The 19,425-nt window shown below is 45.6% G+C and overlaps 2 protein-coding genes and 1 non-coding gene across 3 annotated transcripts in view; 2 read left to right on the top strand and 1 right to left on the bottom strand.

Moving 5' to 3' along the window:
- Positions 1-6,454, top strand: part of flt1 (fms related receptor tyrosine kinase 1) — a 42,227-nt gene extending 35,773 nt beyond the window's left edge. Inside the window, exons 22-30 of the mRNA XM_056584355.1 lie at positions 48-136; positions 509-631; positions 2,200-2,311; positions 2,538-2,637; positions 2,881-2,986; positions 3,282-3,391; positions 4,485-4,554; positions 4,952-5,040; positions 5,212-6,454. Of these exons, the coding sequence (XP_056440330.1) occupies positions 48-136; positions 509-631; positions 2,200-2,311; positions 2,538-2,637; positions 2,881-2,986; positions 3,282-3,391; positions 4,485-4,554; positions 4,952-5,040; positions 5,212-5,413 (1,001 nt within the window). The 3' untranslated portion in view covers positions 5,414-6,454. The remainder of the gene's footprint in view (positions 1-47; positions 137-508; positions 632-2,199; positions 2,312-2,537; positions 2,638-2,880; positions 2,987-3,281; positions 3,392-4,484; positions 4,555-4,951; positions 5,041-5,211) is intronic.
- A 1,853-nt stretch (positions 6,455-8,307) lies between these two features.
- Positions 8,308-19,425, bottom strand: part of pan3 (poly(A) specific ribonuclease subunit PAN3) — a 26,016-nt gene continuing 14,898 nt past the window's right edge. Inside the window, exons 16-18 of the mRNA XM_056584736.1 lie at positions 13,513-13,577; positions 13,274-13,412; positions 8,308-9,275 (exon numbers count right to left, since the gene is read on the bottom strand). Of these exons, the coding sequence (XP_056440711.1) occupies positions 9,135-9,275; positions 13,274-13,412; positions 13,513-13,577 (345 nt within the window). The 3' untranslated portion in view covers positions 8,308-9,134. The remainder of the gene's footprint in view (positions 9,276-13,273; positions 13,413-13,512; positions 13,578-19,425) is intronic.
- LOC130377845 (5S ribosomal RNA) lies at positions 14,803-14,921 on the top strand. Its single transcript, XR_008894418.1, has one exon. It is a non-coding gene; the product is annotated as a 5S ribosomal RNA (ribosomal RNA).

The following is a 19,425-nucleotide window of genomic DNA, read 5'->3' as shown; positions in this document are numbered from 1 at the left end:
TCTCTCTCTCTCTCTCTCTCTCTCTCTCTCTCTCTCTCTCTCAGCAGAGTGCTGCAGCTCTCCCCTGCTGCTGGAGGACCTCATCTCCTTCAGCTTCCAGGTGGCCCGTGGCATGGAATTCCTCTCCTCCCGCAAGGTCCAGCCATGTATTTGTGTTTATGTGTGTGTGTGTGTGTGTGTGTGTGTGTGTGTGTGTGTGTGTGTGTGTGTGTGTGTGTGTGTGTGTGTGTGTGTGTGTGTGTGTGTGTGTGTGTGTGTGTGTGTGTGTGTGTGTGTGTGTGTGTGTGTGGGTGTTATAACAGTGGGTGTGTGTTAACAGTGTGTATGTGTGTATTAACAGTGTGTATGTGTGGCTGTTATAACAGTGGGTGTGTGTTAACAGTGTGTATGTGTGTATTAACAGTGTGTGTGTGTGGCTGTTATAACAGTGGGTGTGTGTTAACAGTGTGTATGTGTGTATTAACAGTGTGTATGTGTGGCTGTTATAACAGTGGCTGTGTGTTAACAGTGTATCCACAGAGACCTAGCGGCCAGGAACGTCCTGCTGTCGGAGGACCAGGTGGTGAAGATCTGTGACTTCGGCCTGGCCCGGGAACTCTACCGAGACCCCCATTACGTCCGCACGGGGGACGTGAGTCTTTCTGTCCTGAGCCACACACCTAGCCCCATGGCATAGTGAGAGTGAACCCTGGTGAGGGTGAACCCTGGTGAGGGTGATCCCTGGTGAGGGTGATCCCTGGTGAGGGTGATCCCTGGTGAGGGTGATCCCTGGTGAGGGTGATCCCTGGTGAGGGATCACCAGGGATCACCCTCACCAGGCCTCTGAAGAATAAGTCCCGCCTCAGAGCCTCCCGGTTCCCTCTCTCAAATGTGTATGGTAAAAGTGTGTGGTTCAAAACGTGACGCAGCTTATAATTGTTGGCCACCTACAGAGTTTGTTAAGTACGGTCATTCTAAACCCCACGTGATCTCCCATTGACATTTGACTGAGGGAACCGGGAGGTTTGGAGGCGGGACATATTCTTCAGAGGTCTAATATGGAGCAGGCAGGTGGGGTTAAGACAGTGCAGAGACAACACATTAAGGAGCAGGAACAATCAAATAAAACGTTAAATCTTAGATATATCAGCTTTATTTGTACTAATGTATCGATGTTCTGCTTTAATAGAAGAAGTCGATTGTTTTTTTTATAGGATGAAATTCAGGCAGCTTAGGTTGTGAACCCTGGTGAGGGTGAACCCTAGTGAGGGTGAACCCTAGTGAGGGTGAACCCTAGTGAGGTTGAACCCTAGTGAACATGTACCACTTCTGACCTCGGCTAGTTAACAGAGAAGTGAGCACCGACAAAGCCTGCTTCCTGCTTCCAACCGGCGCCAAAATGACGGCCCCCACGCACACCTGCTACTTTCACTTATCACATCCTATTTATCATGTAGCACACGCTTTCATCTGAAGGGACTGTGAAGAAATGCAGACAGCAGAGAGAGCCTAGGCTCTCTGTTAGACAGTACAGAGACAGCTCATTAAGGAGCAGGCAGGGGTTAGAGAGTACAGAGGAGACAGGTCATTAAGGAGCAGGTATGGGGGAAGACAATGCAGAGACCGCTTATATAAGGAGCAGGCAGGGGTTAGACAGTACAGAGACAGGTCATAGACCTCTGAAGAATAAGTCCCGCCTCAGAGCCTCCCGGTTCCCTCTCTCAAATGTGTATGGTAAAAGTGTGTGGTTCAAAACGTGACGCAGCTTATAATTGTTGGCCACCTACAGAGTTTGTTAAGTACGGTCATTCTAAACCCCATGTGATCTCCCATTCCCATTTGACCGAGGGAACCGGGAGGTTCGGAGGCGGGACTTATTCTTCAGAGGTCTAATATGGAGCAGGCAGGTGGGGTTAAGACAGTGCAGAGACAACACATTAAGGAGCAGGAACAATCAAATCAAACGTTAAATCTTAGATATGTAAGCTTTATTTGTACTAATGTATCGATGTTCTGCTTTAATAGAAGTCGATTGTTTTTTTATAGGATGAAATTCAGGCAGCTTAGGTTGTAAAGAGGGGACCGGTATGGAAAACCCTGACCCAGTCATTTACAACGCAGTACCGATACATATATGGAGTCATATCACTCATAATTTCATCTGGGATTTGACTCCATTTGTCTCGCCTCTCCTGTTCTGTCCTGTGATTGGTCGAGCAGGCGCGCCTCCCTCTTAAGTGGATGTCCCCTGAGGCCATCTTCGACAAAGTGTTCACCGCCCAGAGCGACGTGTGGTCCTACGGGGTCCTGCTGTGGGAGATCTTCTCTCTGGGTACACACAGTGTGCTTGTGCGTGTGCGTGTGCGTGTGCGTGTGTGCGTGTGTGTCTGCTAACAACCAACAACAAGAAAAACCGACCAATGTTTAACATTCAAGAAAAGATTGATACATCATTACATCATACAACAGCCGTAATAACCTCTGCGTGTGTATGTGTGTTTATGTGTGTGTGTGTATGCGTTTGTGTGTGTGTCTGTGTGCGTGCGTGCGTGTCCCAGGAGCGGCTCCGTACCCCGGTCTCCACATCGATGAGGAGTTCTGCCACCGGCTGAAGGCGGGGACGCGCATGCGGGCGCCAGACTACAGCACCCCTGACATGTGGGTGGATGAGGTCATCAGAGTCATGTGACGTGTCTGTCCTCGTGGTTCAGCCACAACCGACGGGGTCGCCAGGACCAATCAGAACATGAGGACAACAACCCTTTATCTCCCCTTTGCAGTCTGTAGAACGGAAATGTACAGCTTTGGAATGTTGTATTCAACAAAGTCTATTGAATGCGTTTATAATCCATTATTGTACTAATTATGTGACTTTGTGTGTGCATGTTGGTTTGTGTACAGTTACAGCACCATGCTGACATGCTGGGAGGCTAACCCAACAGACCGACCAACATTCACAGACCTAGTGGGAACACTTGGAGACCTGCTACAGCTAAGGGCTCAGGAGGTCAGACCAGTCACACACACACACACACTCGCACTCAATCCAACACACACACACACACACACACACACACACACACACACACACACACACACACACACACATACTCACACTCACACTCAATCCAACACACAAACACACACACTCACACACAAATACTCCGACACACACACACTCTCGAACATGCATACATACACACCCAAAATATTACTAAAGACGCTACACATACTGTTGAGCCTCTCACACACACATCACCCCTATGGTCTGAGGACGCTGTCTCTGTGCTGACTCTCCCAAGGACGGTAAGGACTACATTCCCCTCGGGAGCTTCGCCCGTGGAGACGGGGTCGTCAGCCAGGCGGAGAGGCTTCTGACCAACCAGCCGCTACACGCAGTCACCAACCTCAGGTAGGGGAGCTCACCTCTCAGACCGCTGGGTCGGCCCTGAGGGGGAGGGCCCCCTCAGACCGCTGGGCCCTGAGGGGGAGGGCCCCCTCAGACCTACTGGGTTGGCCCTGAGAGGGACCCGGGAGCTTCTTCATCTCTCTTTAAGTTGAAGACTCGTCTTCATTACTTTGTTCGTATTAATACATTTGATTTACACTGGTGCAGATTGGATATAGATTAGATATTTTAGCATTTGTGTATCATGTGATCTATGTTGATTAATTGCATTGATAGTATACCTAATTTGCGTCACATGGCACCAACACTAAAGTGAACCACTCAGAAAATTGTGTCGAGTTAATTAAAGCCATACACCGAGATATCTGTTAATTGCCGTTTGCTATCTTTCCCAGATTCAGAGGAGTTTAATTCCTTATTCCTCATTGTGCGTCCAGAAGAGGAGCTGGCTGGCTAAGCTTTCTCTTTCTGTCAGCCATTGAGAGGCACAGTAGCCTAGCTTCTGTGCATGTGAGGGGAAGACATGCTAATGTCAGTGACTCCCCTTCTGGAAGCACGACAATGTATTTGGATTACCCCATTTTTCTGTATAACATTTACATTTAGGGTATTCACGCTTTTATCCAAAGCGACTTACAATAAGAACATTTGTCAGAAGGAGTAATCACAATATATCCCTCTGTCGGTACAGTAAGGATGTTCATAGAAGCAATGGCCAAGCACTAACTCACTTATCACTTATTTAGACAATTCCTGGTATACAACAATGATAGCTAGGATAAGATGCTACACAACTAAGTACTGTAACTAAGTATGTATAGTATAAGTGCCACGTACAACATTCAATAAGTTGGAGAGGTGGGAGAGGGTGGTGGCTAACTCTGTATCTGGGTGAGACTGGCAAACACATGTGTACAGAATGATACCTCACCCTATCCTTTTTAAACTGTAAAATCGTTGTTGGAAAGGGTTGTGGAGCTAATGCTGCTGCAGCAGATGTTAGAGACAGCCAAGTACAGAAAATATCAATGAAAAAAGTGAGAAGACCTTTTTACAAAGCCTGTATAATCAAAGTAACCATGTTATTTTTCTTCAGTTACATGAGGAATATGGCGCTGCTTCAGACCTTCGAAGAGCTACCTTACAAGGAACCAACCAGTCCTGATGTAATAACACCACATGCACACACACACACACAGTGGTATTGTCCCCTGCATCAATGCAGACATGATTTCTGTGCGTGTGCTGTATATAAATGTGTCTGTGCATGTGTTTATGTGTATATTTTTGTGTGTTAATGTGTGTAAATGTGCATGTGTTAGTTTGTGTGTGTGTGTGTGTGTGTGTGTGTGTGTGTGTGTGTATAAATGAGTGTGTGTGTGTGTGTGTGTGTGTGTGTGCGTGTATTAATGTGTGTGTGTGTGTGTGTGTGTGTGTGTGTGTGTGTGTGTGTGTGTGTGTGTGTGTGTGTGTGTGTGTGTGTGTGTGTGTGTGTGTGCGTGTATTAATGAGTGTGTGTGTGTGTGTGTGTGTGTGTGTGTGTGTGTGTGTGTGTCTCCACAGGAGGAGCAGGGGGACAGCGGCATGGTTCTCCCCTCAGAGGAGCTCCAAAGTCTGGCTTGGAGCCCCGTGAAGAGCCAGGAACACAGCAGGTAGTGGAGCCCTGAACCATCCCCTGGCTCCCAGAGCACTGCTGACCCACCCCTCGCCCCAGCAGACCCCTTCTCTACACCCTGTGGGCCTGGGAAGCCCTTGGTCTTGCGATGAAGGGGGGGTGAAATAAACCTGAGCATATGTGGGTGTTTGTGTGTGTGCACATGCAGGTTCTTCACCTACTCCAAGTTCCCAGGGCGTCGGGTGCCAGGGGACCCGAGACGTGACATCACGGGTCGCCATGACAATGAGCCATCAGTCCTGCCGTGCGATAGGGCGCCTGAGGAGGAAGCGGAGGAGGAAGAGGAGAAGGAGATGGAGGGCGACCCTCCACCAGACTACCACTCGGTGTTCCTCTACCCTTCTGCCTAGCATCCCCAGGTGTCTGAAGGAGGTCCTCAGCCTTGTTAAAACACGTCTTCTCTTCAAACTCTTCACATCGATACCTTCCTTTCAATTTAGCGCCGCTGCAGTGAAATTGAAATGTAAAAAGTGAAAATTGAAATAAGTGGATGTAATCTTTTGTTTGGTCTATTGTTCCCTATATTATACGATTCTGTTTTTATGTAACACCATGTTCAAACTTTTATTTTATTACATAGTATCTTAGTTGTTTTTTTTGCGTTTCTTTGCCTACCTCATTATCTACCCTCTTAAAGTTCCTACACAAAATGTAAAAAGAAAAGACTTTTCAATTTGTAAAACCTTGACATAAAAAGAAAGTCTATGGTAGAAAATCACAAAGCTTTGAGGTGCTCAAATGCTAGCGCATTATATTTACACTGAACTTTATCCTGATGCTACAACAAGGCACTCAACCAACCCTTTCCAAGAGCAGCCAATAGACTACCGTACTGTACTTAGCGTGTTTCACTGGACACTACAGAGCACCACATTATTGCTATATAGCACTCTTTATTTAGCACACCAATTCCTGGACTAGCTACTTCTTGTTATTTAGCAGACTTTTATGCTAGTGTTATATTTACTTCACTGGTACCTATACTACTTAAGTGGTTTGTTTGAAATAGTTTGTAGGCTTCATCTATATCCATATGCTGGAAGAAATTAAATTCTACATAAAATATATGTAGGAGAGTTAGTTATGAATACAAAACATAAATGTTTTGTACACATGAATGCATTTTAATATGCAATGTTCAGTTGAGTTATTAATTAAATGGACAAATACACAGTATAATAAAATCTGTGTTCAGCATTTGATTGAGTGTTATGTTTTTGTGCATGAAACAGCCCTCTAACTTCAGACATCTACCTGGGGGCCTCCTCCAGGCTCCTTGAGGACGGCCATAGAATCATCCTGCTCACTTTATTCTGGACTTCAATTCTCTGTTCTCCAAACCAAATATCACTCATTTACCTCACACAAGAACCATTTCCTTAGCGATTACATTCATGCAGCTCTTTAGGCAAGGTTGACATTCTCTTAACAACCAAAAGGCAACAGACTGGACCTAAACTTAACAAAGTGGTCTAGTCACGTGTTGTGGGGAGTGGCTGTGGAGGGAAGGCATTTCTTGGTTGGATTATTTTAAGATGGCCGACTTCTCCAACCTGCCTGGCATTAAAAGAAAGTAGAGGCAAGGCTTCTAGCTCAAGCATGCTTAGAATCTATTGCATTTTTTCCACATGACAATTTAGAAGTCCACCCTGGGGATCAGTTTTTGGTATTCTTTATTAAAATACTGCTGTACACACAAATATTGCAAAATTTGAAACAATGAACAAAAGAGGGGAAACAAAATAACGATACTTTGATGGTGATTGTAGGCGTGTGGGACTTGACCGAAGGTAACCACACATTTCTGCTGGAGTGTTGTGACGTGGAAGAGGTGTGTGTGTGTGTGTGCGTGTGCGTGTGTGTTGTGACGTGGAAGAGGTGTGTGTGTGTGTGGTGACGTGGAAGAGGTGTGTGTGTGTGTGTGTTCTAGAGCACCACATTCACAAAAATATTTATTTTGTTGAGTAATTTCACTAAAACCGAGGAAGAATTACATGATCCAACAATGCCGACTCCACAGGTTGTCTGTAAGCACGGTTCTTTCCCTTTATTAAACAAGTCTCTCAAAAGCGGCGGGAAAACACAACCAATGACCTTGAAGAAAGGCCTTTTACCGGTTGTCTCTTGATTTAAAACGGAAGAGAAAAATACCTTCTTTTCTAAGACCTTCACTCAACTTAAAGCGGTAGAGGGTGCAGAGAAAGCAGGAGATGTTAAACATGGTTGGGTTGGAAGGAGAAACGTCTTCCCAGTCCAGTGGGCCGTCTTGAGGTATAAACCCATTATGTTTTACCTTACCAACAAGATTCTTTCAGTCAGAGGGAGAAAAATTAAATCAGAACCAACTCATGGCCCTCTACTCCCGTGGAACTGTGCTTAAAGACAACATGGTGTCCAAACCGCCTCCACCTCGGACAGCATCTTCACTTACACACCAAGAGGTCCCGCCCTCTCCACTGGAGCTCGCCTGACTGGAGCAAAACAAAAGGGCGACCAGTGACGGCCAAACACATTCAGTCACTGGGCCCCTCCAGCTGTCAATCATCCTGAGAAAAACCAAAGCCATCAGAGTGAGGGACAAAGATCTCATCACATGGAGGCCCCTCCCACCTGACAGATGGGTCACCATGGGGACAGGCAGCCCCGAATAAGGAGGTTTGGGGGGGGTGTTACCATACAGTCTCCAGCAGTTTTTACCTCATGATCATTAAAAAGTCCAAATAAAACGTAATCGTTGGCGTCCCCTTTTTATCCTTTCATCATCCACCCCACCCCCCATGTCCACAGCCCCTCCCCTCGCAGGAATTGGTCCACAGAATCAACAGTTGTTTACTGGAAGGGGGAGGGGCCACCATGACATTTGCACTCCTACTCTCCCCAATCCCAGTACAACAGTTGAGCAAAAAGAGGGGGAATTTACCAAAAATAAAATCCTCGTCCTCAAAACGCAGGAGAGGACCCGGAATGCCCCGGAAGAGGAAAGGAATACTTGTGTCGCGATACAAAAAAAAAAATACAAAATGGCTGCAGGAGAGAAGAGGGAAGAGGAGGTAGAGGAGAGAGATGGGGGAAGGCAAGGGGAGGACGAACGGAACCATGGGGAGGCGGTCTGGTGGACGCCTCCAGAGAAGCACACACACACACACACACACACACACACACACACACACACACACACACACACACACACACACACACACACACACACACACACACACACACACACACACACACACACACACACACACACACACACACACACACACACACACACACACACACACATCACTGTAACTAAGCAATCAAATCCATGTTTGCTAACATGCCCCGCCTCCCCCCCAGTCCAGTGGTTTGTCCCGTTTCTTCAGGAGGAAGGAACCAACTGCCGGGACGAGGATCAGTTGGCCCTTAAAAATGAAGGAAATAAAGCGCCCTCCCATGATAGCCATTGAGTGGCGTGCCCTAGTGCGTCACAAAAACATTGGTGTGGTTCCCCTGGTCGGAAGAGGGATGCCATCAGTTGAAAGATGGCATTGGATTGGTTGTCCATTTTTGTCCTTGTCTAAATCCTCTGTTCCATTTCATGTTGATGTCCGTGTCATAAACCAGCCGTCTGTTCACCATGTAGGCCACGCGCACATGTCATAAAAAATAACCAAGAGATTCAACCAAAAAAATTAAAACCTTAGTGCATCCTCTGCAGAAAATAAACCCCAAATATAGAAACAAACGATAAAAGCAGGAAAAAATGTCCAAAACCACAAAGTTTGTTTCTCAATGTTTGTTCCCCCGGATCAAAGAAAAGGTACATGATCACAGCTTCCACATGTGTCCAATTTTTTTGCCTTTTTTGTTTCTCCAAAATTTCTCAGCTGTGGGGTTTAAGAAACTAAAAAAGACACTTTAGAAAAGCCTCGGGCGGCCAGCGTCAGTGTATGTGACTGAGTTCAGCACCCCGCCCCCCTCCCTGGCCACGCTGATGGTTCATCCCCACCAGGCGGGTCATCCAGCGTAGTGCAACAGTGTGCTCCGGGACCAGGGGGCCCCTGGGGGCCTGGAGGAGTCGGGCCACTACAGGGGCCCGGTGGCTGCCCCCTGCAGCTCCTGGAAGGTGCTGTCGAAGCAGCGCTTCAGGTCGGAGTAGGTCACTACCAGCACACTCTTCTCGTCGCGCGACACCAGGCTGATCTTCTCTGGCACGCCCGCGTCGAGCTGCAGGGCACACAGACGGGGAGGAGAGGGCTGGAGGTTAGGGTAAGACACACACACACACACACTAGGGGTATAACGGTACACTGAAGTCACGGTTCGGTTCATACCTCGGTTCAGACATCACGGTTCGGTACGAGTTCGGTACAATGAAGGGAAAAGAAAAGGAAAAGTGCAGAAGGCAATTCTTTTTTTTTTGTGCATGTCTCAGGTTGCCTGAACTGTGTAATCCAAGATGTTAATAGTAAACAATAAGTACCCCACCTCATCTCCAGACTCCACCCGGAACTTGTAAACAAAATAAGACAATCAGTTATAAAACTGAAAATGCAGCATGTCTTATTTAAGAAAGTGCAAAGTACAGAATTACAGCCACTACGAGCCAGTCCCATAATGAGCTTTCTACAAATGTGCCGTTTTTTAAAGTCTGGTCAGGGTGGAGGGTGGGGGTGTGGCCCTGAGCAGCTTTCGGCCACGGAACCATGCGCTCTGTTTACAGTGGATGTATAGCAATGGCGAGGCGTACACAGCTTATGGCCTTGTTCTGTAAATATTCTAGAACAGGAGCTCTAAATATAAATAATATATTATACATGGATATCTACATCATTATAATATAATATATATTATCACAGCCAAAAGCTGTGTGCACTTCCAGACGATATTTTGAATCTCAAACGACTGCATCGGGTCCTCCGACGTCTGTGGTTCTTCAACTTCCACAACAGTCTGAAGTAGACTGAACTGCGACATGGAGTTGAAAGGGATTGTTGCCCGCAATTGTTGACCTCGATTGTCTCCCGCCGGAGCCCCGCAGTGGGCAGCGCCGAGTTGCCTCGGAAGCGGGCAGCAGGCAGCCGGCTCCGGCGGAAGACAATCGCGGGCAATAATCCCTTTCTCCTCCATGTCGCGGTTCACGTACTTCAGGGAGTCAAAGCCAAAGTTCCTTTCCACCAATTCCTTCTCAACCATGGCTGAGATAACTTGAGTATCTAACATTAGTTCCGCATTACATTAATTAATCGCATGCCAGTTTTATTTAATTGTATGCTTTGTAAATCCATAAACCGAACCGTGACGTCCGTACCGATTCGGTTCAATACATGCATCGTTACACCACCCACCCACCCACCCACCCCCACCCCCACACCCACACAGAGAAAACGAAAACGTTTTTCTGCTACCCTTTATGCCCGCCATTTTCCCGGCATGGTCTGTGCATGTACACTGACCGAGATAATATACCGGCTTGATTTCTCACCCCAATATACCCTTTCAGACCCTACACATATTGGGGGTTTCATTTTGATGTAAATACGATTAGACAACGCAGCGATAAACATGTGTAGTTCTAACTGGAGCGACGGGGAAATCTGTGAGCTCCTGACCATCATGGGAGAGAAGGTGATGCAGTCACATAACGAAGACGGGGAAAGATACAAGATAGTACCAGAGTACGAGACTTTCGTCGGGATAAAAAACAAGTGCTCAGCAAAATAAAGAATATGTTGCCGTTTTTGCACTTAAAAAGTAGATTGTGTATGTAGCCTACATTCAGATGTATACTCATTCTTGCATGCGAGTGTCTTGACTTAGTCATGCACGATATAAACGATATACACAATAAAAATAGGCCAACAATAGAGATTTCAATGCTATCGCTCTATCACGATAATGCATGTTGATGAAGCAAAATACAATGATTAATTTTTGGTTTGGTGCGGTGAGGTTCCATTTCACATTGCAATTTTCACAACAGTGCCAGAATTTGTCAACAAACCCGCATGTGTGCAAAGAACGTTAAATCATTGGACAAAAAGGTCTGGAGCGGGGTGAAGCGTTAAAGGTAAACAAAGGGGGGGAGAGAGCGCAGATGAAAGTAGACAATCATGGATATCCAGCGTGATAAACATTGATCTGCGGACCGGTCCAACTCCTTCTCCCTCATCCTGACTCGGAATGTGTTAAATGCATCGGCATTTTAGTATATATTTTACAGCATACTTTTAACGTGCTTTTGTCGGACCGTCGGGTGAAATTGAGTTGTGGCTCAACATGGAGCAAAGAGGAGACGGAATGTCTTTCGGATATTGGACCCAATTATCCAATAGATGTTCCGTCTTCTCTTTGCTCCATGTTGAGCAACGACTACGAGACCACCTCTCCGATGGGTCTCGGACCGGCTGTTTGGTCCGTTCCCCAGTTCGATGGTTTGTATTCGCAGCAGCCCAAAAGGTCCGCACCAAGGGACCCAACTCGTTTAGTGCGACAAGGGATCAACAAGGGAAACAATTCAAAAAGACAAATCTGTCTTAAACAGACAAGCAACGCCTTGGCTGTTCCGCTCTCACACTATGGAACACAACCTCCTTTTGATCAGTAAAAAATATCACGTGATCGACAAATTTCTTAACAATCAATGATCGATCATCAATTAATAATGCCCATCCCTAATTGTCAGTACAGTGTCTGTACTAGGGATGGGCGTGAGGAATCGATTACTCGAGTACTCCTCGTTACAAATGAACTCGTTTGGTGGACAGGCAAACTCGAGTTTGCATATACACACACAAACAAAGTTTTCTGAAGCAAATGTATACATTTTCTGTCGGCGCCACTAACGCATGACATGGGCACAAAGCAAATGAAATGTATCCATTTCTGTGTGGCGCGTTCCGTGCCGTGTGCAGGCATGCCAGAAATCAAAAAGTTAAGAGATGGCGGTTAAAGCAAAGCGCAGCGAAGAATTGAAATACTTTAAAGAAATAGGAGATCATAAGGTGAAATGTAAAATATGTCAAGCGAAATCGAGCTACCAGAAAGTACTATGCGGCAACATATGCTCCTGTAACACAACGGTGAGTTCGGGAAAGCAGACCCGCAGCAACCAAGTGTCGGCTATTTTCACCGCCGCAAGACGCAGCTGTAATCCCGGGCGTGTAGAGAAGATCACAACGCTGAGTATTTCCATAGTCCATTTGCTGCCGTTTTATTTGCAGCTTTAAATTATTTGCAATGGTTAGGCTACTTGTTTCGTTTTTTTAACTGTTACAGGCAGTAACACGACGCATATTTATTTTTGTAAGGAAAATGTGTTTTGAACGTTTGCAAAAATAAATAACGAATACTCTGATAACTGACTGTTTTGATGGAGAATAAGCATTACATGTTTGGTTGGTAATATTGCCGTTCATCATCATGATCAGGCCTATTCCTGCTGCAGATGCGTTGCATTCTAAAAATAGATTCGATTTAACGAGTACTCGATTGATCCTCGAGGAATTCCTTCGATCACTCGAGTTTGGAATTTACTACTCGTGCCCATCCCTAGTCTGTACTTTAACTAAAATGACACCCGTTTTTCCTGTTCTCTGCATCTTGGGTGGCATTTAAGAACCAAGGACTTAAACTAAGTGTAGTGCCTTTTAGAATGGTTTGTACTGAAAGAAAGAAACCCAATAATTGATGCTTTTTCTTTGTTAAAGTCTCTGCAGCTAATGTACTTGAATTTTATTTATCTGCAACATTATGTTGTATGATCAGTGTTGCACTTTTTTTTTTCTCAAAACATACTATACATCTCTTCTTTTTTTTAAATACATTTAGCATTTTGGCTTTCCTCAGGGTCTATGTAACCTGTTCTGAAATGGTTATTTTATGATTTTTATATTGTGATATATATCGTTATCGCAAGAGGCTGCATTGTATATAGCAATATGGATTTTAGGCCATATCGCCCATCCCTATCTTGAATCAGAAAATAATTAAAACATTCTGAGTATTCTAATTATTCTAAAGAGGTCTACTCCAAGAGGACGCCTTTTCCAGTGAACCAAGAAAGCCGGCTCCTTGACGAAGGGGGATTTTACCCCCTCGGTTTTACACAGGCAAGAGAGTGAAATTGCAGGAAGTGCCAAGCCGAGACCGTGTCGGCTTGGCAGTGTAACACTGCCTAGAGTCACATAGACAGAGAGACACACAAAGACAGAGAGAGAGCCGACCTTGTTGAGGCAGGACACGATGTGACTGAGGTCAATCCAGGGCGTCCCGGCCTCCGTCACCTGGTGGAACAGGTGGTCCCGGAAGAGCTTCAGCAGGTAGCGGTCGCCCGTCTCAGACCACGAGGGGTCCTTTTGAAACCTAACACACACATACACACACGCACGCACACCTTAGTGGTTAGGCTTTACAAAAGAAGACAGCATGGCTAAACCAGACCAGCTCCCCAGTAGACACTTACTCTGGCCTCTCGTTGATGGTGCCCAGTTTGGCCAGCAGGCGGAAGAGACGCCCGTTCTGCACTTCCTGTGAACAGATCAATGTGTCTGGTTATGGAGGGGGGAGGATATAGTTGGGCTGTATTACAATCTTGATCCAATCGGTATTTCATGTTTTAATTAATGACAGACGTGTTAATATTGAGAATTGGCCATATTGAGAAAGTTGCCAAAAAGGTAGATGACCCAATGAAGTGTACATTGTGATACAAAGACATCAATGAAACACATTTAAAAATAACATATAAGTCAATATTGACTCATGCCAATGCTGGCCCTGACATCAAACCCCTCCATGGCCCGACACGGGGCAGGGGAAGCCTTCCTCCTGACCGGACGCAGCCTGGACACCGTGATGGATTCTACCAGTAGGACCAGTCAGTGCCAGCAGCACCTTGTTACTCCTTACATACACTACCGTTCATAAGTTTGGGGACACAGAAATGTCCTCATTTTTTAAAGAAGGCTATTGTCCACTTTGACAACGGACAATAGTCTGTTGTTAATGTGGTAAAAGACTATTCTAGCTGGAAACGGCTGATTTCTAGTGGAATATCTAGAGGTGTAGAGGCCCATTTCCAGAATCCATCAGTCCTGTGCGAGTTTTCATGGAAAAATGAATTTGTCTTGGCGCCCCAAACTTTTGAACGGTAGTGTTCATGAACCGTAAACCTACTGGGAGTCTCTGCACCATATAACCAGCGGTAACCTCTTTACCAGCTTAACCCATCCTGGACTGGTCTGACAGTCAAACAAAATGGCGGCGGCGGCGATGGTGTTGGGAGGAAAGAGGAAGTGAGATGGTAAAAGGAGAACAGCTGCCCAGCGGTTTGACACCAGGCCCTCTCACTAGCGGGAATAGAAACGAGGCCCCAGCTAGCTGCATCCTGTGTGAGAACACTTCCACAGCAGCGGTCCCCCTACACCACAACCAGCAGTGTGAACCAGGCCAAGGACACGGAGGCCAAGGACACACAGAGCGGCCACATTATTGAACAGTTTGCACAAATTTATTGATCGTTATGTTGAGCCGACGGAAACACGCGTTGCCTTTCAGAAAACACGCCAAGACACACTAGACCAGGGCTGTGCAATTTGGGGCCCACGCCGCGACCGATTTTATTTGGCCCACGCCTTACCCACTGTATATATTATTGTTTTCCGCCATCAGCCCTCGGAATCTGCGCTTGCTCTCATTGAATATTATTTATTGGTGCACATCCATTCTTAACCATTGAATAACATTGTGATACATTGACGGCCATACCACCCTGAATACGCCCGATCTCGTCTGATCTCGGAAGCTAAGCAGGGTTGGGCCTGGTTAGTACTTGGATGGGAGACCGCCTGGGAATACCAGGTGCTGTAAGTGGTGTCGGATGGTGGCCAATAGGTGGCGCTCTTCCCTCTGGCCCCTTCTCTCATCAATCCCGATGCCCCAGTGCAGTGACGGGGACACTGTGCTGCGGAAGGCGCCGTCCTTCGGAGGAGACGTAAAAACGAGGTCCTGACTCACTGAGGTCATAAAAGATCCCAGGACACTTATCGTAAAAAGTAGGGGTTTCCCCGGTGTCCTGGCCCAACCAGGCTCATTCGATCTGGCCCCCTAATAATCCTCCTGTACAATTGGCTGACTCATCAATTCCCTCACTCTCCACCTCAAGCTGGTGCGTGGTGAGCGTTCTGGCGCAGATTGGCTGCCGTGCATCACCCAAGTGGGTGCTACACACTGGTGGTGGTGAGTTAGGCCCCCCCCTTCTGTAAGCGTCTTTGGGTCATTGAAAAGCGCTATATAAATATAATGAATTATTATTATTATTATTATGGTAGGGTGGCGCTGTTGAGCTCCTATCCTGTTCAGCTCCAGTCCGAAGTGACAGCGAGTGAGTGAGAGAATGCAAGGATTGAGCGTGTTAATAGGCAGTGGCACACAGACAAACGCAAATTGTTTTGTCCGGTGTTACTTTGCTTATTACACAAAAAGAAAGTCTTTGTATTTGAAGATACAGTGGGTAATCAGTGGGTGGTATGAACGAATAATCGATGTGTGCCGACATTCACAAAGGCAGCCATGCATCATCGGCAAGAAAACCCTTAATATCTTTAACGCAAAAAAACAACTACCTGCCAAGTAGTTCCAGTCAAATTGTCTGTTCAGCCTTCAAAACGAGAGCTGGTGAATTGGCTGGGACGAATTTCAAATATGTACACTTTATGTTCAAAGTATAGAGCATTGCGATTCCCATTGAAACGAATGGCTTCGTGATTCGGTCTTCAAAACGAGAGCTGGTAAATTGTGAAAAATGAATTAAACTAATCAGACAACAAGGCTATATGCTATAGACCAGAGGTCTTCAACGTTTTCCAGGCCAAGGACCCCCAAACTGATGGAGAGATGGAGCGGGGACCCCCTACTTATATATTGTATACAATTGTGTTTTATATTAAACTGGTCCTATTGGTGCCATGCATAAATGTACCTTGTTATTTTGCATTCAATACTAAGATATTCAAATAATACACAGGTTGATATATTCATGTTTAACATGTGCAAGGTACAGTGAGTAGGGTGGCCATGCCACTGCCATTCATAAACATAACATAATAAACTGATACCTGCCAAGATCAACAATGTGTCAATTGCATGTAATCATGCATAAAAGCAATTCAAATGGACATTTTTAAAACATAAATGTGGAAACGAAAATTTGTGATGTTTGTTAGTGTCTTTCTTACCACTCCGCTAGTAGTCTGATAACTTATAAACCCCAGCGTGTCCGGTTGCTAAGCGACGTCAACGTCTTTGGCGGACTATTTCTCTGCTGATTTTCCCGATAATGACCGGTACATTATCCCTAACATAACAGCACCCTCTCTCTCTCTCTCTCTCCCCCAACAGTCTTCGCTGCGCACTCTCATCCAAATACGTATTGTTTGTGACGGAGGGGGTAGATATAAATACCGGACGAAAAACTTACGTTGCTGTGCTGTCCTTCTTAATTGAAAGAACAGGGAGGGCTTTCATTAAAATCAAATACATAAAAATGTCGCAGTCAGTCCAGATGGGTCGGGTGTGCGCAAAAGACCGTACGTACGCTTACCACTTTTGTAAATGCCATGAATATAGTACATTCGGCATGCATTATAGGAATTGATCTATTCCGATTAGAAATTGGATCAAAAGTGTCCATGTAAAGACGGCTAGTATGTTGGATTCATGTTAATGTGTATTTATTAGGGATGCACGATATATCTGCAGTGATGTCGTTATCGGCCGATGTTAGTCATTTTTTAACATATCGGCATCGGCCCGATAGGTAAAACTGGTCCGATATTAACAGCCGATATTTATTTCCATCTAGTTGCCGTTGTGTGTGTTTTTTGCCCATGCGCAGCTTGTTTGGTCATGTGACGGTGTCAGTGACGCAGCCAGAGACGCACGGAGAGGCAGTACAGGAGTGTTTGTCACCTTAACTGAAAAGAATCAATGTCGGCGGTTTGGATGTTTTTTACAGTCTCAAATGAAAAAAAGGTTGTGCGTTCACGTGATCAGCGCATGTTTAAAGGACAATTCCGGTATTAACAACATCATCAAGTATTGTTGCGAAATACAGTTTCTGTTGTGTTTTATTTGGCGTTCCGTAATCCCATTGAAACGGAAACCGGAACCGGACATGTTTATATTTGGTTGTAGTCTTTTCGCTCGGTTCTCCGAATCAACAGTAGGGCTAGAACCGAGTGAAAAGACTACAACCAACCTCCCTTGATATATTTGAATTAGCCCATTTCACAGATTTGAGTTGAAATTGACTTAAACTTGAAACACTTTTTGTAATTTATTAGACAAGTGTCTGGTTTCCATGAATATTGGCAAATTTGATTTAAGTTATAAAACCTTGTCAAGATATTTTGATTTGTGATCGTTAGTGATTTATGATCCAAACTTTTCCATAGATGCAAGTTGTAAAAGAAGCCTAAAACTAACACTGTTAGTAACTTGTGTTTGTTATGGATGCCGTGTAACTTGTTGAAGAAAGAATGTATTTCGAAGTTTTGGAAAATAAAGAAAGAAATAACTTTTTCATATTCAGTGTTTACATGTTCTTCAGTACACAAAATCATCATAGAAACTTGTTTTTATACCAATATCGGTAAATATCGGTTATCGGCTGTAACAGCAATTTTAATATCGGATATCGGTATCGGTCAAAATGTTCATATCGGTGCATCCCCAGTATTTATAGACATTTGAATTTGTGGAAAAAAATCCCGGGGGAATGGAAAAAAAGATGTTGAAACAACCAAAACTTGCAGGCCCCCCAAATGGTCGCATTTTGCGACCAAAATTTGAGACTGTGCGACCGAATTTTCCATCTGGTCGCGCATGTGCGACCAGTAAATTTGCCCTTTTTTTTTTTTTTTTTTTACACGTTAAACGTGGAAGGGGCGCCAATGAATCCGGAATCTTTTGCAGGCCAATGAAGGTAAGAAGGATAGGGAAGGGCCACTCTAAGTGGCTAATGTGTTGAGGGGGAGGAGCCTAGAGATTATGGAGCGTGGCTAAACGCCTGTGCGAAGGAGAAAGATTTCCTAACCTGCTACGGGCGTTTACAATGAGCAAGTAAACTATTGACTCGTTCTTCCGACCTTTGGCTAGTGTGCCAGTGCAAATCAGTCCTGCACGGGTCTTATTTTACAAACCCCGCACATATCCAGCACCGGTGAAGTCTCGCTCGCAATCGCAAAACCCGCGCCCGACCTGCGCTGTTCAGGCATCCGACCTGGCTCGTTTCATCCAAATTGTGCGGGTCACCCGAACCAGTGCAGGACTCTGCTTCAGGTGCCATAAAGGCCTTTTCACACGGGAGGCGTTTGTCGGGCCTGATAATGCATTCTCAATGGAGAGGTGAGCGGGCAGAGAGGAGGCTCAGCGTCCTGTCAAGCGGCACGACAAGCGGGCGCACTCCCGTGAAACTGTCGCTTCCGTACTTGTCGAACGCATGCATGCGCAAACCTGGAAACCGTTAGGATAGATGAGAATCACAATAAAATGTAACACTAAATTTGAAACAGCACATTTTCATTTCTGCATCTATTATCAAAATAGTTATTAGTAATACAGTGAAAATTTGTAGAAATGTGAATATTTGGTTGGCATGTTGATTAACGTTGTGTGCCCCTAAAAATTCTAAAAAATTTCAGTTAGGGGCAACAGTGCTCCTAGTGAAGACAACGCTAGGAGCACACAATCCGGCGGGAGACAACGCCGTCAACAATCCCTTTCTCCTCCTCCATGTCGCGTTACAGTCTTCTTCAGATTGATGTGGAAGAACTACAGACGTCGGAGAGCCCGACGCAGTCGTTTGAGATTTATAATATCGTCTGGAGGTGCACACAGCTTTTGGCAGTCATAATATATGTTATATGATGTAGACATCTATGTATAATATGATATTTAGATAAAGCGCTAGAGGAATCCCGCCGGAGCAGTTTCTGGAGAAACGCCAACCGACGTGAGTCGGTGCTCGGACAGTAAGACGGACGCAGAACCCCGCTCACCATGTAGCATTAGCATCGTAGCATTCTGCTGTTTACCCAGCAGCTGTGAGATGAAGAGAGCCCGATGATCACTGCGTCGCCCAGAGCTGCATTATCACCCCCCTTTTGGATCAGGGGGTTGGTCAAGTTCACAACAGGACGTCACACCGATGAGGTGATCCTCCCACATCGCCGCAACAGTCTGCGTTTAACGTCCCAACGCCACATCTGGTCTGAAGGAGCCCGACCCGTCCACGAACAGTATTTCAAATGAGTTTCGGCCGATTCTCACGGCAAACAGAACAACTCCCATAATCCCACGTTACTCCACCTCATTG

The sequence above is a fragment of the Gadus chalcogrammus genome, chromosome 23 (assembly GCF_026213295.1).
Source record: "Gadus chalcogrammus isolate NIFS_2021 chromosome 23, NIFS_Gcha_1.0, whole genome shotgun sequence".
Taxonomy (NCBI): domain Eukaryota; kingdom Metazoa; phylum Chordata; class Actinopteri; order Gadiformes; family Gadidae; genus Gadus; species Gadus chalcogrammus.
This window is presented reverse-complemented; position numbering and strand designations above follow the sequence as displayed.